This window comes from Eucyclogobius newberryi, unplaced genomic scaffold (assembly GCF_026437365.1).
Source record: "Eucyclogobius newberryi isolate DKJ021-1_F unplaced genomic scaffold, fEucNew1.0.hap1 SCAF_16, whole genome shotgun sequence".
Classification (NCBI taxonomy): Eukaryota; Metazoa; Chordata; class Actinopteri; order Gobiiformes; family Gobiidae; genus Eucyclogobius; species Eucyclogobius newberryi.
The window spans coordinates 36365773-36385511 of NW_027315790.1; the positions used below are offsets into that span (position 1 = coordinate 36365773).

Sequence of the window (19739 nt, forward strand, 5' to 3'; positions counted from 1 at the left end):
TCTGGACTCTGTGGACTCTGGACTCTGTGGACTCTAGACTCTGTGGACTCTAGACTGTGTGGACTCTAGACTGTGTGGACTCTAGACTCTGTGGACTCTGTGGACTCTCTGGACTCTGTGGACTCTCTGGACTCTGTGGACTCTAGACTCTGGACTCTAGACTGTGTGGACTCTAGACTGTGTGGACTCTAGACTGTGTGGACTCTAGACTGTGGACTCTAGACTGTGGACTCTAGACTGTGGACTCTGTGGACTCTGTGGACTCTGTGGACTCTAGACTGTGGACTCTAGACTCTGTGGACTCTGTGGACTCTGTGGACTCTAGACTGTGGACTCTAGACTCTGTGGACTCTGTGGACTCTGTAGACTCTAGACTGTGTGGACTCTAGACTCTGTGGACTCTGTGGACTCTGTGGACTCTAGACTCTCTGGACTCTGTGGACTCTAGACTGTGTGGACTCTAGACTCTGTGGACTCTGTGGACTCTAGACTCTGTGGACTCTGTGGACTCTAGACTGTGGACTCTAGACTCTGTGGACTCTGTGGACTCTGTGGACTCTAGACTGTGGACTCTAGACTCTGTGGACTCTGTGGACTCTGTAGACTCTAGACTGTGTGGACTCTAGACTCTGTGGACTCTGTGGACTCTGTGGACTCTAGACTCTCTGGACTCTGTGGACTCTAGACTGTGTGGACTCTAGACTCTGTGGACTCTGTGGACTCTGTGGACTCTAGACTCTGTGGACTCTGTGGACTCTAGACTGTGGACTCTAGACTCTGTGGACTCTGTGGACTCTGTGGACTCTAGACTCTGTGGACTCTGTGGACTCTAGACTGTGGACTCTAGACTCTGTGGACTCTGTGGACTCTGTAGACTCTAGACTGTGTAGGTTGTACTAGGCTCTTTATTTGAAAGGGGCTCAGGCCCTTGATACACATTCTTATTTTTAGTCTCACTTTGGCGACTGAACTGAAAAACAATGACATGTTTCATTTAACAAATGATGCCGCTCCATCTTACACACACAACCTTGCAGCTGTCCTTCAGTGTTTTTGTCTGACCTTACAGCTGTTCACATGTGTATCCCAGATCTTGCATCTGTTCCTCGGTGTGTCCTTAGACCTTGCAGCTGTTCCTCTGTCTCTCTCAGACCTTGCAGCTGTCATCTGTCTTGCAGGCGTACAGGTTCCAGAAGGTGGTTTGGCCAATGCCCAAAGCCTGCTCCCCTCAGACAGAGCCACGCCCCCCGGTGGAGAGAGACCAGCGCGTCCTTCCTCTGTGGATCGCTGTAGGTCACTTCCTGCTTCTCCTTTGTTTTTGTCAACATGATGAGTGGTAATAGACGTGTAATAGACGTGTAATAGACGTGTAATAGACGTGTAATAAACAAAAACTTTAGACTAACGCTGATGTAATTGGAGCTGCTGTCAACCTCTGTTCTATAACATGTGTCTCACGTTTGTGTCTGTCTCACGTTTGTCTTTTTGTCTCACGTTTGTCTTTTTGTCTCACGGTTGTGTCTGTCTCGCGGTTGTGTCTTTTTGTCTCACGTTTGTGTCTTTTTGTGTCTTTTTGTCTCACGGTTGTGTCTTTTTGTCTCACGTTTGTGTCTTTTTGTGTCTTTTTGTCTCACATTTGTGTCTTTTTGTCTCACGCTTGTGTCTATGTCTCACGGTTGTCTTTTTGTCTCACGTTTGTGTCTTTGTCTCACGTTTTTTTTCTTTTTGTCTCACGTTTGTGTCTTTGTCTCACGGTTGTGTCTTTTTGTCTCACGGTTGTGTCTTTTTGTCTCACGGTTGTGTCTTTTTGTCTCACGTTTGTGTCTTTTTGTCTCACGTTTGTGTCTTTTTGTCTCACGTTTGTGTCTTTTTGTCTCACGTTTGTGTCTTTGTCTCACGGTTGTGTCTTTTTGTCTCACGGTTGTGTCACGGTTGTGTCTTTTTGTCTCACGGTTGTGTCTTTTTGTCTCACGGTTGTGTCTTTTTGTCTCACGTTTGTGTCTTTTTGTCTCACGTTTGTGTCTTTTTGTCTCACGTTTTTTTTCTTTTTGTCTCACGGTTGTGTCTTTGTCTCACGGTTGTGTCTTTTTGTCTCACGGTTGTGTCTTTGTCTCACGGTTGTGTCTTTGTCTCACGTTTGTCTTTTTGTCTCACATTTGTGTCTTTTTGTCTCACGGTTTTCTTTTTGTCTCACGTTTTTTTTCTTTTTGTCTCACGTTTGTGTCTTTGTCTCACGGTTGTGTCTTTTTGTCTCACGGTTGTGTCTTTTTGTCTCACGGTTGTGTCTTTTTGTCTCACGGTTGTGTCTTTTTGTCTCACGTTTGTGTCTTTTTGTCTCACGTTTTTTTTCTTTTTGTCTCACGGTTGTGTCTTTGTCTCACGGTTGTGTCTTTTTGTCTCACGGTTGTGTCTTTTTGTCTCACGGTTGTGTCTTTTTGTCTCACGGTTGTGTCTTTTTGTCTCACGTTTGTGTCTTTTTGTCTCACGTTTGTGTCTTTTTGTCTCACGTTTTTTTTCTTTTTGTCTCACGGTTGTGTCTTTGTCTCACGGTTGTGTCTTTTTGTCTCACGGTTGTGTCTTTGTCTCACGTTTGTCTTTTTGTCTCACATTTGTGTCTTTTTGTCTCACGCTTGTGTCTTTGTCTCACGGTTTTCTTTTTGTCTCACGTTTGTGTCTTTGTCTCACGTTTTTTTTCTTTTTGTCTCACGTTTGTGTCTTTGTCTCACGGTTGTGTCTTTTTGTCTCACGGTTGTGTCTTTTTGTCTCACGGTTGTGTCTTTTTGTCTCACGGTTGTGTCTTTTTGTCTCACGTTTGTCTTTTTGTCTCACGTTTTTTTTCTTTTTGTCTCACGTTTGTGTCTTTGTCTCACGGTTGTGTCTTTTTGTCTCACGGTTGTGTCTTTTTGTCTCACGGTTGTGTCTTTTTGTCTCACGTTTGTGTCTTTTTGTCTCACGTTTGTGTCTTTTTGTCTCACGTTTGTGTCTTTGTCTCACGTTTGTTGCTCAGAGGAGTCTCCCGGTGCTGAACGCCGTCCTTCGTCGTTTAAGCTCTGAGGCTCCACCCCCCTCCACGATGTCCCGCCCCCACTGCAGTCAGCGGACCCTGCTGCGCTCTGATTGGTCGGGACCGTTTCCTCCCAGAAGCAGTTTCCCACCTCGACTTCCCAAAAATGAGCTGGAGTTTCGACGAATCGGGTTTGTCTTACTGCACCCGCCTCCTGAGAACCGTCCAATCACAGAACAGGAGGAAGAGGAGGAGAGCGAGGTTGTTTTGGCTTTGTCAGAGTCTGAAACGTCCAATGAAGAGTCAGAGAACGACACCAACTGCATTTCCCAGCATCCTCGGGGGCAGAAGCTCTCAAACTCCCAGCATGCCCCTGGGCAGACAGCAGGATGTGATGTCACAGAAGGACCTGAGGAGGAAGTGGTGGCAGCACAGAACATTTGTGTGTCGTCCAATGGGAAACGAGTCGTGGTTTGGACCAGGTCAGAATTTAATTAAAGCTTTAGACTGACAAAGGTCAGAGGTCACTCTGTCCCTCTAAAACTGGCTCTGTCCCTCTAAAACTGGCTCTTTCTCTCTAAAACTGGCTCTTTCTCTCCAAAACTGGCTCTTTCTCTCCAAAACTGGCTCTTTCTCTCCAAAACTGGCTCCTTCTCTCTAAAACTGGCTCTTTCCCTCTAAAACTGGCTCTTTCTCTCTAAAACTGGCTCTTTCTCTCTAAAACTGGCTCTTTCCCTCTAAAACTGGCTCCTTCTCTCTAAAACTGTCTCTTTCTCTCTAAAACTGGCTCTTTCCCTCTAAAACTGGCTCTTTCCCTCTAAAACTGGCTCCTTCTCTCTAAAACTGGCTCTTTCCCTCTAAAACTGGCTCTTTCCCTCTAAAACTGGCTCTTTCCCTCTAAAACTGGCTCTTTCCCTCTAAAACTGGCTCTTTCTCTCTAAAAATACTTAGAAAACAAAAGACTTTGACAGAAACACTGCTTTTTATTTTACAGAAATATATTTCTTTTACACATTTATGACACATTTGTACAACAGAACAGAAGCGAGCTAACGGCTAACGCTAACATGTTCCCAGGGAGGCAGACCGAGAGCTGCTATTGGCCGTTCAGAAGGGCGGGGCCAATCAGAAAACCTTTGGAGGCGTGTCGTCGAGGCTCGGGAACAAAACGCCGGCGCAGGTACTTTTCACCCTCCAATGACCCAAGTTCTGCTCTGAAGGAACTAAAAGCCTTTTTTTCAGGTCGGGCAGAGATTCCGTGACCTCATGACCCTCTTTTACTCGACCAATCACAGAGCAGCTTCTTGTTCCACCCAGGAACCAATCAGACAACAGAAGGCTCCAGACTGAACTGTTTTCATTCAATGAAGAAAATGTAAAAACAAATTTGTATTTTTTATTTTGAAGTAGAAAATTGAATCTTTCTGCAGCTTTATTTTGAAATGGCGTCTAAAGTGAAATGTGTCAAAATAAGAGCGTGCTGAAATCTGCCTGTGATTTTTATTTTGAAAGTCGCACTTTGGTTATGACTTTAACTTATTTTTATTTGCATTTTTAAACTTGACTGACCAGCTGAAAGGTTTCTCAAATATTTGTAAATGTGATCAGCTGAAAGGTCTGTTTCTCTTTGTTTACATCAGAATGTGGTTTTGAAATAAATGTCAAGTCTTAAGTCAGTCACACGAGGGGCGGAGTCACACGAGGGGCGGAGTCACACGAGGGGCGGAGTCACACAAGTAATCATTTAATAATCGTAATATCGCCACAGCGCTCTGCTCTGATTGGTCAGATTCTCTCTGCTCTGATTGGTCAGGTTCTCTCTGCTCTGATTGGTCAGGTTCTCTCTGCTCTGATTGGTCAGGTTCTCTCTGCTCTGATTGGTCAGGTTCTCTCTGCTCTGATTGGCCGCCTCATGACTTGGCGGGCGGCGTTGGTGTTGGCGTAGGGGTCAGATACGCCTTGGCTCCTTCCGTCTCTCTGTTGGTCAACGGCGCCAAACCTGGATCCACCAATGAGATCGCAGGGAACAGTTTGAACCAGCCAAGCACCATGTTTGATAGGTCCAGGTCGTCCAATAAGATCTGAGCAGCTCCCATGAAGGATTTATGGTCCATGCGTCCATAATCTCCCCAAACGATCACCTGAGGATCACGCCCACAGTTAAAGGGTTAAGAAAAGATAATCCTTTATTGTCCACACATGGGGAAATTTCAATGTTGCAACGCAGTAGATACAGAGGAAAAGAACAGATCACTTATAGGAAGTTTAAAAAACACTCTTAATAAAAGAGTTAAGGGGTTTAGACCTGGTTTAGTCCTGGTTTAGACCTGGTTTAGTCCTGGTTTAGTCCTGGTTAAGTCCTGGTTTAGACCTTGTTTAGACCTTGTTTAGACCTTGTTTAGACCTGGTTTAGTCCTGGTTTAGACCTGGTTTAGTCCTGGTTTACTCCTGGTTTAGTCCTGGTTTAGACCTGGTTTAGTCCTGGTTTAGACCTGGTTTAGTCCTGGTTTAGTCCTGGTTTAGACCTGGTTTAGTCCTGGTTTACACCTGGTTTAGTCCTGCTTTATTCCTGGTTTAGACCTGGTTTAGTCCTGGTTTAGACCTGGTTTAGTCCTGGTTTACACCTGGTTTAGTCCTGCTTTATTCCTGGTTTAGTCCTGGTTTACACCTGGTTTAGACCTGCTTTAGACCTGCTTTAGTCCTGGTTTAGTCCTGATTTAGTCCTGCTTTAGACCTGGTTTAGACCTGGTTTAGTCCTGGTTTAGTCCTGGTTTAGACCTGGTTTAGTCCTGGTTTAGTCCTGGTTTACACCAGGTTTAGACCTGGTTTCGACCTGCTTTAGTCCTGGTTTACACCAGGTTTAGACCTGGTTTAGTCCTGGTTTGGACCTGCTTTAGTCCTGGTTTAGTCCTGATTTAGTCCTGGTTTAGACCTGCTTTAGACCTGGTTTAGTCCTGGTTTACACCTGGTTTAGTCCTGGTTTAGACCTGGTTTAGTCCTGGTTTAGACCTGCTTTAGTCCTGGTTTAGACCTGGTTTAGTCCTGCTTTAGACCTGGTTTAGTCCTGGTTTAGACCTGCTTTAGTCCTGCTTTAGTCCTGGTTTAGTCCTGGTTTAGACCTGCTTTAGTCCTGCTTTAGTCATGCTTTAGTCCTGCTTTAGTCCTGGTTTAGACCTGGTTTAGTCCTGGTTTAGACCTGGTTTAGTCCTGCTTTAGTCCTGCTTTAGTCCTGGTTTAGACCTGGTTTAGACCTGGTTTAGTCCTGGTTTAGACCTGGTTTAGTCCTGGTTTAGTCCTGGTTTAGATCTGGTTTAGACCTGGTTTAGTCCTGGTTTAGATCTGGTTTAGTCATGCTTTAGTCCTGGTTTAGACCTGCTTTAGTCCTGGTTTAGTCCTGGTTTAGTCCTGCTTTAGTCCTGGTTTAGACCTGGTTTAGTCCTGCTTTAGTCCTGCTTTAGTCCTGTTTTAGTCCTGCTTTAGTCCTGCTTTAGTCCTGGTTTAGTCCTGCTTTAGACCTGGTTTAGTCCTGCTTTAGTCCTGCTTTAGTCCTGCTTTAGACCTGGTTTAGTCCTGGTTTAGACCTGGTTTAGACCTGGTTTAGTCCTGGTTTAGTCCTGGTTTAGACCTGGTTTAGTCCTGGTTTAGTCCTGGTTTAGACCTGGTTTAGACCTGGTTTAGTCCTGCTTTAGTCCTGGTTTAGACCTGGTTTAGTCCTGCTTTAGACCTGGTTTAGTCCTGGTTTGGACCTGGTTTAGTCCTGCTTTAGACCTGGTTTAGTCCTGGTTTAGTCCTGGTTTAGACCTGCTTTAGTCCTGCTTTAGACCTGGTTTAGTCCTGGTTTAGACCTGGTTTAGACCTGCTTTAGTCCTGCTTTAGACCTGGTTTAGTCCTGGTTTAGTCCTGGTTTAGTCCTGCTTTAGACCTGGTTTAGACCTGGTTTAGTCCTGCTTTAGACCTGGTTTAGTCCTGGTTTAGACCTGGTTTAGTCCTGCTTTAGTCCTGGTTTAGACCTGGTTTAGACCTGGTTTAGTCCTGGTTTAGACCTGGTTTAGTCCTGCTTTAGACCTGCTTTAGTCCTGGTTTAGTCCTGCTTTAGTCCTGGTTTAGACCTGGTTTAGACCTGGTTTAGTCCTGCTTTAGTCCTGGTTTAGACCTGGTTTAGTCCTGCTTTAGTCCTGGTTTAGACCTGGTTTAGTCCTGCTTTAGACCTGGTTTAGTCCTGGTTTAGACCTGGTTTAGTCCTGGTTTAGTCCTGGTTTAGACCTGGTTTAGTCCTGCTTTAGTCCTGCTTTAGTCCTGCTTTAGTCCTGGTTTAGTCCTGGTTTAGACCTGGTTTAGTCCTGGTTTAGACCTGGTTTAGTCCTGCTTTAGACCTGGTTTAGACCTGGTTTAGACCTGGTTTAGTCCTGGTTTAGTCCTGCTTTAGTCCTGCTTTAGTCCTGCTTTAGTCCTGCTTTAGTCCTGGTTTAGTCCTGCTTTAGACCTGGTTTAGTCCTGGTTTAGTCCTGCTTTAGTCCTGCTTTAGTCCTGCTTTAGTCCTGGTTTGGTCCTGGTTTAGACCTGGTTTAGACCTGGTTTAGTCCTGGTTTAGACCTGGTTTAGTCCTGCTTTAGTCCTGGTTTAGACCTGGTTTAGTCCTGCTTTAGACCTGGTTTAGTCCTGGTTTAGTCCTGGTTTAGACCTGGTTTAGACCTGCTTTAGTCCTGCTTTAGACCTGGTTTAGTCCTGCTTTAGTCCTGCTTTAGACCTGGTTTAGTCCTGGTTTAGTCCTGCTTTAGACCTGGTTTAGACCTGGTTTAGTCCTGGTTTAGTCCTGGTTTAGTCCTGGTTTAGACCTGCTTTAGTCCTGCTTTAGTCCTGGTTTAGACCTGCTTTAGTCCTGCTTTAGTCCTGCTTTAGTCCTGGTTTAGTCCTGCTTTAGACCTGGTTTAGACCTGGTTTAGTCCTGGTTTAGACCTGGTTTAGACCTGGTTTAGACCTGGTTTAGTCCTGCTTTAGTCCTGGTTTAGACCTGGTTTAGACCTGGTTTAGACCTGGTTTAGTCCTGCTTTAGTCCTGGTTTAGACCTGGTTTAGTCCTGCTTTAGACCTGGTTTAGTCCTGGTTTGGACCTGGTTTAGTCCTGCTTTAGTCCTGCTTTAGTCCTGGTTTAGTCCTGGTTTGGACCTGGTTTAGTCCTGCTTTAGACCTGCTTTAGTCCTGCTTTAGACCTGGTTTAGTCCTGCTTTAGTCCTGCTTTAGTCCTGCTTTAGACCTGGTTTAGTCCTGGTTTAGTCCTGCTTTAGTCCTGCTTTAGACCTGGTTTAGACCTGGTTTAGTCCTGGTTTAGACCTGGTTTAGTCCTGGTTTAGTCCTGGTTAAGTCCTGGTTTAGACCTTGTTTAGACCTTGTTTAGACCTGGTTTAGTCCTGGTTTAGACCTGGTTTAGTCCTGGTTTACTCCTGGTTTAGTCCTGGTTTAGACCTGGTTTAGTCCTGGTTTAGACCTGGTTTAGTCCTGGTTTAGTCCTGGTTTAGACCTGGTTTAGACCTGCTTTAGTCCTGCTTTAGTCCTGGTTTAGACCTGCTTTAGTCCTGCTTTAGTCCTGCTTTAGTCCTGCTTTAGTCCTGGTTTAGTCCTGCTTTAGACCTGGTTTAGACCTGGTTTAGTCCTGGTTTAGACCTGGTTTAGACCTGGTTTAGACCTGGTTTAGTCCTGCTTTAGTCCTGGTTTAGACCTGGTTTAGACCTGGTTTAGACCTGGTTTAGTCCTGCTTTAGTCCTGGTTTAGACCTGGTTTAGTCCTGCTTTAGACCTGGTTTAGTCCTGGTTTGGACCTGGTTTAGTCCTGCTTTAGTCCTGCTTTAGACCTGGTTTAGTCCTGGTTTAGTCCTGCTTTAGTCCTGCTTTAGACCTGGTTTAGACCTGGTTTAGACCTGGTTTAGTCCTGCTTTAGTCCTGGTTTAGTCCTGGTTTAGTCCTGGTTTAGACCTGCTTTAGTCCTGCTTTAGTCCTGGTTTAGACCTGGTTTAGTCCTGCTTTAGACCTGGTTTAGTCCTGGTTTGGACCTGGTTTAGTCCTGCTTTAGTCCTGCTTTAGTCCTGGTTTAGTCCTGCTTTAGACCTGCTTTAGACCTGCTTTAGTCCTGCTTTAGTCCTGGTTTAGACCTGCTTTAGTCCTGCTTTAGACCTGGTTTAGACCTGCTTTAGTCCTGCTTTAGTCCTGCTTTAGTCCTGGTTTAGTCCTGGTTTAGTCCTGCTTTAGTCCTGGTTTAGTCCTGGTTTAGTCCTGCTTTAGACCTGGTTTAGACCTGGTTTAGACCTGGTTTAGTCCTGGTTTAGACCTGGTTTAGTCCTGCTTTAGTCCTGCTTTAGTCCTGCTTTAGTCCTGCTTTAGTCCTGGTTTAGTCCTGCTTTAGACCTGGTTTAGTCCTGGTTTAGACCTGGTTTAGACCTGGTTTAGTCCTGCTTTAGTCCTGGTTTAGTCCTGGTTTAGACCTGGTTTAGTCCTGGTTTAGTCCTGGTTTAGTCCTGGTTTAGACCTGGTTTAGACCTGGTTTAGACCTGGTTTAGTCCTGCTTTAGACCTGCTTTAGTCCTGGTTTAGACCTGGTTTAGTCCTGGTTTAGACCTGGTTTAGTCCTGCTTTAGTCCTGGTTTAGTCCTGGTTTAGACCTGGTTTAGTCCTGGTTTAGACCTGGTTTAGACCTGGTTTAGACCTGGTTTAGTCCTGCTTTAGACCTGCTTTAGTCCTGCTTTAGTCCTGGTTTAGACCTGGTTTAGTCCTGGTTTAGACCTGGTTTAGTCCTGCTTTAGTCCTGGTTTAGTCCTGGTTTAGACCTGGTTTAGTCCTGGTTTAGACCTGGTTTAGTCCTGCTTTAGACCTGGTTTAGTCCTGGTTTGGACCTGGTTTAGTCCTGCTTTAGTCCTGCTTTAGTCCTGCTTTAGTCCTGGTTTAGTCCTGGTTTAGTCCTGGTTTAGACCTGCTTTAGTCCTGCTTTAGTCCTGGTTTAGACCTGGTTTAGTCCTGCTTTAGACCTGGTTTAGTCCTGGTTTGGACCTGGTTTAGTCCTGCTTTAGTCCTGCTTTAGTCCTGCTTTAGTCCTGGTTTAGTCCTGCTTTAGACCTGCTTTAGACCTGCTTTAGTCCTGCTTTAGTCCTGGTTTAGACCTGGTTTAGTCCTGCTTTAGTCCTGCTTTAGTCCTGCTTTAGTCCTGCTTTAGTCCTGGTTTAGTCCTGCTTTAGACCTGGTTTAGACCTGCTTTAGTCCTGCTTTAGTCCTGCTTTAGTCCTGGTTTAGTCCTGGTTTAGTCCTGCTTTAGTCCTGGTTTAGTCCTGGTTTAGTCCTGCTTTAGACCTGGTTTAGACCTGGTTTAGACCTGGTTTAGTCCTGGTTTAGACCTGGTTTAGTCCTGCTTTAGTCCTGCTTTAGTCCTGGTTTAGTCCTGGTTTAGTCCTGCTTTAGTCCTGGTTTAGTCCTGGTTTAGTCCTGCTTTAGACCTGGTTTAGACCTGGTTTAGACCTGGTTTAGTCCTGGTTTAGTCCTGGTTTAGACCTGGTTTAGTCCTGCTTTAGTCCTGCTTTAGTCCTGCTTTAGTCCTGCTTTAGTCCTGGTTTAGTCCTGCTTTAGACCTGGTTTAGTCCTGGTTTAGACCTGGTTTAGACCTGGTTTAGTCCTGCTTTAGTCCTGGTTTAGTCCTGGTTTAGACCTGGTTTAGTCCTGGTTTAGTCCTGGTTTAGTCCTGGTTTAGACCTGGTTTAGACCTGGTTTAGACCTGGTTTAGTCCTGCTTTAGACCTGCTTTAGTCCTGCTTTAGTCCTGGTTTAGTCCTGGTTTAGACCTGGTTTAGTCCTGCTTTAGTCCTGGTTTAGTCCTGGTTTAGACCTGGTTTAGTCCTGGTTTAGACCTGGTTTAGTCCTGCTTTAGACCTGGTTTAGTCCTGGTTTGGACCTGGTTTAGTCCTGCTTTAGTCCTGCTTTAGACCTGGTTTAGTCCTGGTTTAGTCCTGGTTTAGTCCTGCTTTAGTCCTGCTTTAGTCCTGGTTTAGTCCTGCTTTAGTCCTGGTTTAGTCCTGCTTTAGACCTGGTTTAGACCTGGTTTAGACCTGGTTTAGTCCTGCTTTAGTCCTGGTTTAGTCCTGGTTTAGTCCTGGTTTAGACCTGGTTTAGACCTGGTTTAGTCCTGCTTTAGTCCTGGTTTAGACCTGGTTTAGTCCTGCTTTAGACCTGGTTTAGTCCTGCTTTAGTCCTGGTTTAGACCTGGTTTAGTCCTGCTTTAGTCCTGCTTTAGTCCTGCTTTAGTCCTGCTTTAGTCCTGGTTTAGTCCTGCTTTAGTCCTGCTTTAGTCCTGCTTTAGTCCTGCTTTAGTCCTGGTTTAGTCCTGGTTTAGTCCTGCTTTAGACCTGCTTTAGTCCTGGTTTAGTCCTGCTTTAGTCCTGGTTTAGTCCTGCTTTAGTCCTGCTTTAGTCCTGGTTTAGTCCTGGTTTAGTCCTGCTTTAGTCCTGGTTTAGTCCTGCTTTAGTCCTGCTTTAGTCCTGCTTTAGTCCTGCTTTAGTCCTGGTTTAGTCCTGCTTTAGTCCTGCTTTAGTCCTGGTTTAGTCCTGCTTTAGTCCTGCTTTAGTCCTGCTTTAGTCCTGGTTTAGTCCTGGTTTAGTCCTGCTTTAGTCCTGGTTTAGTCCTGCTTTAGACCTGCTTTAGTCCTGCTTTAGTCCTGGTTTAGTCCTGGTTTAGTCCTGGTTTAGTCCTGGTTTAGTCCTGCTTTAGTCCTGGTTTAGTCCTGGTTTAGTCCTGCTTTAGTCCTGCTTTAGTCCTGGTTTAGTCCTGCTTTAGACCTGCTTTAGTCCTGCTTTAGTCCTGCTTTAGTCCTGCTTTAGTCCTGGTTTAGTCCTGGTTTAGTCCTGGTTTAGTCCTGGTTTAGTCCTGGTTTAGTCCTGCTTTAGTCCTGCTTTAGTCCTGGTTTAGTCCTGGTTTAGTCCTGCTTTAGTCCTGCTTTAGTCCTGCTTTAGTCCTGGTTTAGTCCTGGTTTAGTCCTGGTTTAGTCCTGCTTTAGTCCTGCTTCAGTCCTGGTTTAGTCCTGCTTTAGACCTGCTTTAGTCCTGCTTTAGTCCTGCTTTAGTCCTGCTTTAGTCCTGGTTTAGTCCTGCTTTAGTCCTGGTTTAGTCCTGCTTTAGTCCTGGTTTAGTCCTGGTTTAGTCCTGGTTTAGTCCTGGTTTAGTCCTGCTTTAGTCCTGCTTCAGTCCTGGTTTAGTCCTGCTTTAGACCTGCTTTAGTCCTGCTTTAGTCCTGCTTTAGTCCTGGTTTAGTCCTGGTTTAGTCCTGCTTTAGTCCTGCTTTAGACCTGCTTTAGACCTGCTTTAGTCCTGCTTTAGTCCTGGTTTAGTCCTGGTTTAGTCCTGGTTTAGACCTGGTTTAGTCCTGGTTTAGACCTGGTTTAGTCCTGGTTTAGTCCTGGTTTAGACCTGGTTTAGTCCTGGTTTACACCTGGTTTAGTCCTGCTTTATTCCTGGTTTAGACCTGGTTTAGTCCTGGTTTAGACCTGGTTTAGTCCTGGTTTAGTCCTGGTTTACACCTGGTTTAGTCCTGCTTTATTCCTGGTTTAGTCCTGGTTTACACCTGGTTTAGACCTGCTTTAGACCTGCTTTAGTCCTGGTTTAGTCCTGATTTAGTCCTGCTTTAGACCTGGTTTAGACCTGGTTTAGTCCTGGTTTAGTCCTGGTTTAGTCCTGGTTTCGACCTGCTTTAGTCCTGCTTTAGTCCTGCTTTAGACCTGGTTTAGTCCTGGTTTAGTCCTGGTTTAGTCCTGCTTTAGTCCTGCTTTAGTCCTGGTTTAGTCCTGCTTTAGTCCTGGTTTAGTCCTGCTTTAGACCTGGTTTAGACCTGGTTTAGACCTGGTTTAGTCCTGCTTTAGTCCTGGTTTAGTCCTGGTTTAGTCCTGGTTTAGACCTGGTTTAGACCTGGTTTAGTCCTGCTTTAGTCCTGGTTTAGACCTGGTTTAGTCCTGCTTTAGACCTGGTTTAGTCCTGCTTTAGTCCTGGTTTAGACCTGGTTTAGTCCTGCTTTAGTCCTGCTTTAGTCCTGCTTTAGTCCTGCTTTAGTCCTGGTTTAGTCCTGCTTTAGTCCTGCTTTAGTCCTGCTTTAGTCCTGGTTTAGTCCTGGTTTAGTCCTGCTTTAGACCTGCTTTAGTCCTGGTTTAGTCCTGCTTTAGTCCTGGTTTAGTCCTGCTTTAGTCCTGCTTTAGTCCTGGTTTAGTCCTGGTTTAGTCCTGCTTTAGTCCTGGTTTAGTCCTGCTTTAGTCCTGCTTTAGTCCTGCTTTAGTCCTGGTTTAGTCCTGCTTTAGTCCTGCTTTAGTCCTGGTTTAGTCCTGCTTTAGTCCTGCTTTAGTCCTGCTTTAGTCCTGGTTTAGTCCTGGTTTAGTCCTGCTTTAGTCCTGGTTTAGTCCTGCTTTAGACCTGCTTTAGTCCTGCTTTAGTCCTGGTTTAGTCCTGGTTTAGTCCTGGTTTAGTCCTGCTTTAGTCCTGGTTTAGTCCTGGTTTAGTCCTGCTTTAGTCCTGCTTTAGTCCTGCTTTAGTCCTGCTTTAGTCCTGGTTTAGTCCTGCTTTAGTCCTGCTTTAGTCCTGCTTTAGTCCTGGTTTAGTCCTGCTTTAGTCCTGGTTTAGTCCTGCTTTAGTCCTGCTTTAGTCCTGGTTTAGTCCTGCTTTAGACCTGCTTTAGTCCTGCTTTAGTCCTGCTTTAGTCCTGCTTTAGTCCTGGTTTAGTCCTGGTTTAGTCCTGGTTTAGTCCTGGTTTAGTCCTGGTTTAGTCCTGCTTTAGTCCTGCTTTAGTCCTGGTTTAGTCCTGGTTTAGTCCTGCTTTAGTCCTGCTTTAGTCCTGCTTTAGTCCTGGTTTAGTCCTGCTTTAGTCCTGGTTTAGTCCTGGTTTAGTCCTGGTTTAGTCCTGCTTCAGTCCTGGTTTAGTCCTGCTTTAGACCTGCTTTAGTCCTGCTTTAGTCCTGCTTTAGTCCTGCTTTAGTCCTGGTTTAGTCCTGCTTTAGTCCTGGTTTAGTCCTGCTTTAGTCCTGGTTTAGTCCTGGTTTAGTCCTGGTTTAGTCCTGGTTTAGTCCTGCTTTAGTCCTGCTTCAGTCCTGGTTTAGTCCTGCTTTAGACCTGCTTTAGTCCTGCTTTAGTCCTGCTTTAGTCCTGGTTTAGTCCTGGTTTAGTCCTGCTTTAGTCCTGCTTTAGACCTGCTTTAGACCTGCTTTAGTCCTGCTTTAGTCCTGGTTTAGTCCTGGTTTAGTCCTGGTTTAGACCTGGTTTAGTCCTGGTTTAGACCTGGTTTAGTCCTGGTTTAGTCCTGGTTTAGACCTGGTTTAGTCCTGGTTTACACCTGGTTTAGTCCTGCTTTATTCCTGGTTTAGACCTGGTTTAGTCCTGGTTTAGTCCTGGTTTACACCTGGTTTAGTCCTGCTTTATTCCTGGTTTAGTCCTGGTTTACACCTGGTTTAGACCTGCTTTAGACCTGCTTTAGTCCTGGTTTAGTCCTGATTTAGTCCTGCTTTAGACCTGGTTTAGACCTGGTTTAGTCCTGGTTTAGTCCTGGTTTCGACCTGCTTTAGTCCTGGTTTAGTCCTGGTTTACACCAGGTTTAGACCTGGTTTAGTCCTGGTTTGGACCTGCTTTAGTCCTGGTTTAGTCCTGATTTAGTCCTGGTTTAGACCTGCTTTAGACCTGGTTTAGTCCTGGTTTACACCTGGTTTAGTCCTGGTTTAGACCTGGTTTAGTCCTGGTTTAGACCTGCTTTAGTCCTGGTTTAGACCTGGTTTAGTCCTGCTTTAGACCTGGTTTAGTCCTGGTTTAGACCTGCTTTAGTCCTGCTTTAGTCCTGGTTTAGTCCTGGTTTAGACCTGCTTTAGTCCTGCTTTAGTCATGCTTTAGTCCTGCTTTAGTCCTGGTTTAGACCTGGTTTAGTCCTGGTTTAGACCTGGTTTAGTCCTGCTTTAGTCCTGCTTTAGTCCTGGTTTAGACCTGGTTTAGACCTGGTTTAGTCCTGGTTTAGACCTGGTTTAGTCCTGGTTTAGTCCTGGTTTAGATCTGGTTTAGACCTGGTTTAGTCCTGGTTTAGATCTGGTTTAGTCATGCTTTAGTCCTGGTTTAGACCTGCTTTAGTCCTGGTTTAGTCCTGGTTTAGTCCTGCTTTAGTCCTGGTTTAGACCTGGTTTAGTCCTGCTTTAGTCCTGCTTTAGTCCTGCTTTAGTCCTGTTTTAGTCCTGCTTTAGTCCTGCTTTAGTCCTGGTTTAGTCCTGCTTTAGACCTGGTTTAGTCCTGCTTTAGTCCTGCTTTAGTCCTGCTTTAGACCTGGTTTAGTCCTGGTTTAGACCTGGTTTAGACCTGGTTTAGTCCTGGTTTAGTCCTGGTTTAGACCTGGTTTAGTCCTGGTTTAGTCCTGGTTTAGACCTGGTTTAGACCTGGTTTAGTCCTGCTTTAGTCCTGGTTTAGACCTGGTTTAGTCCTGCTTTAGACCTGGTTTAGTCCTGGTTTGGACCTGGTTTAGTCCTGCTTTAGACCTGGTTTAGTCCTGGTTTAGTCCTGGTTTAGACCTGGTTTAGACCTGCTTTAGTCCTGCTTTAGACCTGGTTTAGTCCTGGTTTAGTCCTGGTTTAGTCCTGGTTTAGTCCTGCTTTAGACCTGGTTTAGACCTGGTTTAGTCCTGCTTTAGACCTGGTTTAGTCCTGGTTTAGACCTGGTTTAGTCCTGCTTTAGTCCTGGTTTAGACCTGGTTTAGACCTGGTTTAGTCCTGGTTTAGACCTGGTTTAGTCCTGCTTTAGACCTGCTTTAGTCCTGGTTTAGTCCTGCTTTAGTCCTGGTTTAGACCTGGTTTAGACCTGGTTTAGTCCTGCTTTAGTCCTGGTTTAGACCTGGTTTAGTCCTGCTTTAGTCCTGGTTTAGACCTGGTTTAGTCCTGGTTTAGACCTGGTTTAGTCCTGGTTTAGTCCTGGTTTAGACCTGGTTTAGTCCTGCTTTAGTCCTGGTTTAGACCTGGTTTAGTCCTGCTTTAGTCCTGCTTTAGTCCTGCTTTAGTCCTGGTTTAGTCCTGGTTTAGACCTGGTTTAGTCCTGGTTTAGACCTGGTTTAGTCCTGCTTTAGACCTGGTTTAGTCCTGCTTTAGACCTGGTTTAGACCTGGTTTAGTCCTGGTTTAGTCCTGCTTTAGACCTGGTTTAGACCTGCTTTAGTCCTGGTTTAGACCTGGTTTAGACCTGGTTTAGTCCTGCTTTAGTCCTGCTTTAGTCCTGCTTTAGTCCTGGTTTAGTCCTGCTTTAGACCTGGTTTAGTCCTGGTTTAGTCCTGCTTTAGTCCTGCTTTAGTCCTGCTTTAGTCCTGCTTTAGTCCTGCTTTAGTCCTGGTTTGGTCCTGGTTTAGACCTGGTTTAGTCCTGGTTTAGACCTGGTTTAGTCCTGCTTTAGTCCTGGTTTAGACCTGGTTTAGTCCTGCTTTAGACCTGGTTTAGTCCTGGTTTAGTCCTGGTTTAGACCTGGTTTAGACCTGCTTTAGTCCTGCTTTAGACCTGGTTTAGTCCTGCTTTAGTCCTGCTTTAGACCTGGTTTAGTCCTGGTTTAGTCCTGCTTTAGACCTGGTTTAGACCTGGTTTAGTCCTGGTTTAGTCCTGGTTTAGTCCTGGTTTAGACCTGCTTTAGTCCTGCTTTAGTCCTGGTTTAGACCTGCTTTAGTCCTGCTTTAGTCCTGCTTTAGTCCTGCTTTAGTCCTGGTTTAGTCCTGCTTTAGACCTGGTTTAGACCTGGTTTAGTCCTGGTTTAGACCTGGTTTAGACCTGGTTTAGACCTGGTTTAGTCCTGCTTTAGTCCTGGTTTAGACCTGGTTTAGACCTGGTTTAGACCTGGTTTAGTCCTGCTTTAGTCCTGGTTTAGACCTGGTTTAGTCCTGCTTTAGACCTGGTTTAGTCCTGGTTTGGACCTGGTTTAGTCCTGCTTTAGTCCTGCTTTAGTCCTGGTTTAGTCCTGGTTTGGACCTGGTTTAGTCCTGCTTTAGACCTGCTTTAGTCCTGCTTTAGACCTGGTTTAGTCCTGCTTTAGTCCTGCTTTAGTCCTGCTTTAGACCTGGTTTAGTCCTGGTTTAGTCCTGCTTTAGTCCTGCTTTAGACCTGGTTTAGACCTGGTTTAGTCCTGGTTTAGACCTGGTTTAGTCCTGGTTTAGTCCTGGTTAAGTCCTGGTTTAGACCTTGTTTAGACCTTGTTTAGACCTGGTTTAGTCCTGGTTTAGACCTGGTTTAGTCCTGGTTTACTCCTGGTTTAGTCCTGGTTTAGACCTGGTTTAGTCCTGGTTTAGACCTGGTTTAGTCCTGGTTTAGTCCTGGTTTAGACCTGGTTTAGTCCTGCTTTAGACCTGGTTTAGTCCTGCTTTAGTCCTGCTTTAGACCTGGTTTAGTCCTGGTTTAGTCCTGCTTTAGACCTGGTTTAGACCTGGTTTAGTCCTGGTTTAGTCCTGGTTTAGTCCTGGTTTAGACCTGCTTTAGTCCTGCTTTAGTCCTGGTTTAGACCTGCTTTAGTCCTGCTTTAGTCCTGCTTTAGTCCTGCTTTAGTCCTGGTTTAGTCCTGCTTTAGACCTGGTTTAGACCTGGTTTAGTCCTGGTTTAGACCTGGTTTAGACCTGGTTTAGACCTTGTTTAGTCCTGCTTTAGTCCTGGTTTAGACCTGGTTTAGACCTGGTTTAGACCTGGTTTAGTCCTGCTTTAGTCCTGGTTTAGACCTGGTTTAGTCCTGCTTTAGACCTGGTTTAGTCCTGGTTTGGACCTGGTTTAGTCCTGCTTTAGTCCTGCTTTAGACCTGGTTTAGTCCTGGTTTAGTCCTGCTTTAGTCCTGCTTTAGACCTGGTTTAGACCTGGTTTAGACCTGGTTTAGTCCTGCTTTAGTCCTGGTTTAGTCCTGGTTTAGTCCTGGTTTAGACCTGCTTTAGTCCTGCTTTAGTCCTGGTTTAGACCTGGTTTAGTCCTGCTTTAGACCTGGTTTAGTCCTGGTTTGGACCTGGTTTAGTCCTGCTTTAGTCCTGCTTTAGTCCTGCTTTAGTCCTGGTTTAGTCCTGCTTTAGACCTGCTTTAGACCTGCTTTAGTCCTGCTTTAGTCCTGGTTTAGACCTGGTTTAGTCCTGCTTTAGTCCTGCTTTGGTCCTGCTTTAGTCCTGCTTTAGTCCTGGTTTAGTCCTGCTTTAGACCTGGTTTAGACCTGCTTTAGTCCTGCTTTAGTCCTGCTTTAGTCCTGGTTTAGTCCTGGTTTAGTCCTGCTTTAGACCTGGTTTAGACCTGGTTTAGACCTGGTTTAGTCCTGGTTTAGACCTGGTTTAGTCCTGCTTTAGTCCTGCTTTAGTCCTGCTTTAGTCCTGCTTTAGTCCTGGTTTAGTCCTGCTTTAGACCTGGTTTAGACCTGGTTTAGACCTGGTTTAGACCTGGTTTAGTCCTGCTTTAGTCCTGGTTTAGTCCTGGTTTAGACCTGGTTTAGTCCTGGTTTAGTCCTGGTTTAGTCCTGGTTTAGACCTGGTTTAGACCTGGTTTAGACCTGGTTTAGTCCTGCTTTAGACCTGCTTTAGTCCTGCTTTAGTCCTGGTTTAGACCTGGTTTAGTCCTGGTTTAGACCTGGTTTAGTCCTGCTTTAGTCCTGGTTTAGTCCTGGTTTAGACCTGGTTTAGTCCTGGTTTAGACCTGGTTTAGACCTGGTTTAGACCTGGTTTAGTCCTGCTTTAGACCTGCTTTAGTCCTGCTTTAGTCCTGGTTTAGACCTGGTTTAGTCCTGGTTTAGACCTGGTTTAGTCCTGCTTTAGTCCTGGTTTAGTCCTGGTTTAGACCTGGTTTAGTCCTGGTTTAGACCTGGTTTAGTCCTGCTTTGGACCTGGTTTAGTCCTGGTTTGGACCTGGTTTAGTCCTGCTTTAGTCCTGGTTTAGTCCTGGTTTAGTCCTGGTTTAGACCTGCTTTAGTCCTGCTTTAGACCTGGTTTGGACCTGGTTTAGTCCTGCTTTAGTCCTGCTTTAGTCCTGCTTTAGTCCTGGTTTAGTCCTGCTTTAGACCTGCTTTAGACCTGCTTTAGTCCTGCTTTAGTCCTGGTTTAGACCTGGTTTAGTCCTGCTTTAGTCCTGCTTTAGTCCTGCTTTAGTCCTGCTTTAGTCCTGGTTTAGTCCTGCTTTAGACCTGGTTTAGACCTGCTTTAGTCCTGCTTTAGTCCTGCTTTAGTCCTGGTTTAGTCCTGGTTTAGTCCTGCTTTAGTCCTGGTTTAGTCCTGGTTTAGTCCTGCTTTAGACCTGGTTTAGACCTGGTTTAGACCTGGTTTAGTCCTGGTTTAGACCTGGTTTAGTCCTGCTTTAGTCCTGCTTTAGTCCTGCTTTAGTCCTGCTTTAGTCCTGGTTTAGTCCTGCTTTAGACCTGGTTTAGTCCTGGTTTAGACCTGGTTTAGACCTGGTTTAGTCCTGCTTTAGTCCTGGTTTAGTCCTGGTTTAGACCTGGTTTAGTCCTGGTTTAGTCCTGGTTTAGTCCTGGTTTAGACCTGGTTTAGACCTGGTTTAGTCCTGCTTTAGACCTGCTTTAGTCCTGCTTTAGTCCTGGTTTAGTCCTGGTTTAGACCTGGTTTAGTCCTGCTTTAGTCCTGGTTTAGTCCTGGTTTAGACCTGGTTTAGTCCTGGTTTAGACCTGGTTTAGTCCTGCTTTAGACCTGGTTTAGTCCTGGTTTGGACCTGGTTTAGTCCTGCTTTAGTCCTGCTTTAGACCTGGTTTAGTCCTGGTTTAG

At 45.4% G+C, this 19739-nt stretch overlaps 2 protein-coding genes across 2 annotated transcripts in view; one reads left to right on the forward strand and one right to left on the reverse strand.

The window, feature by feature from the left end:
* gon4la (gon-4 like a) overlaps positions 1-4482 on the forward strand; it is a 36808-nt gene extending 32326 nt beyond the window's left edge. Inside the window, exons 20-23 of the mRNA XM_072448373.1 lie at positions 1179-1289; positions 3008-3486; positions 4082-4184; positions 4247-4482. Of these exons, the coding sequence (XP_072304474.1) occupies positions 1179-1289; positions 3008-3486; positions 4082-4184; positions 4247-4354 (801 nt within the window). The 3' untranslated portion in view covers positions 4355-4482. The remainder of the gene's footprint in view (positions 1-1178; positions 1290-3007; positions 3487-4081; positions 4185-4246) is intronic.
* Positions 4483-4846: 364 nt separating this feature from the next.
* rims2b (regulating synaptic membrane exocytosis 2b) overlaps positions 4847-19739 on the reverse strand; it is a 100259-nt gene continuing 85366 nt past the window's right edge. Inside the window, exon 29 of the mRNA XM_072447268.1 lies at positions 4847-5145. Within this exon, the coding sequence (XP_072303369.1) occupies positions 4915-5145 (231 nt within the window). The 3' untranslated portion in view covers positions 4847-4914. The remainder of the gene's footprint in view (positions 5146-19739) is intronic.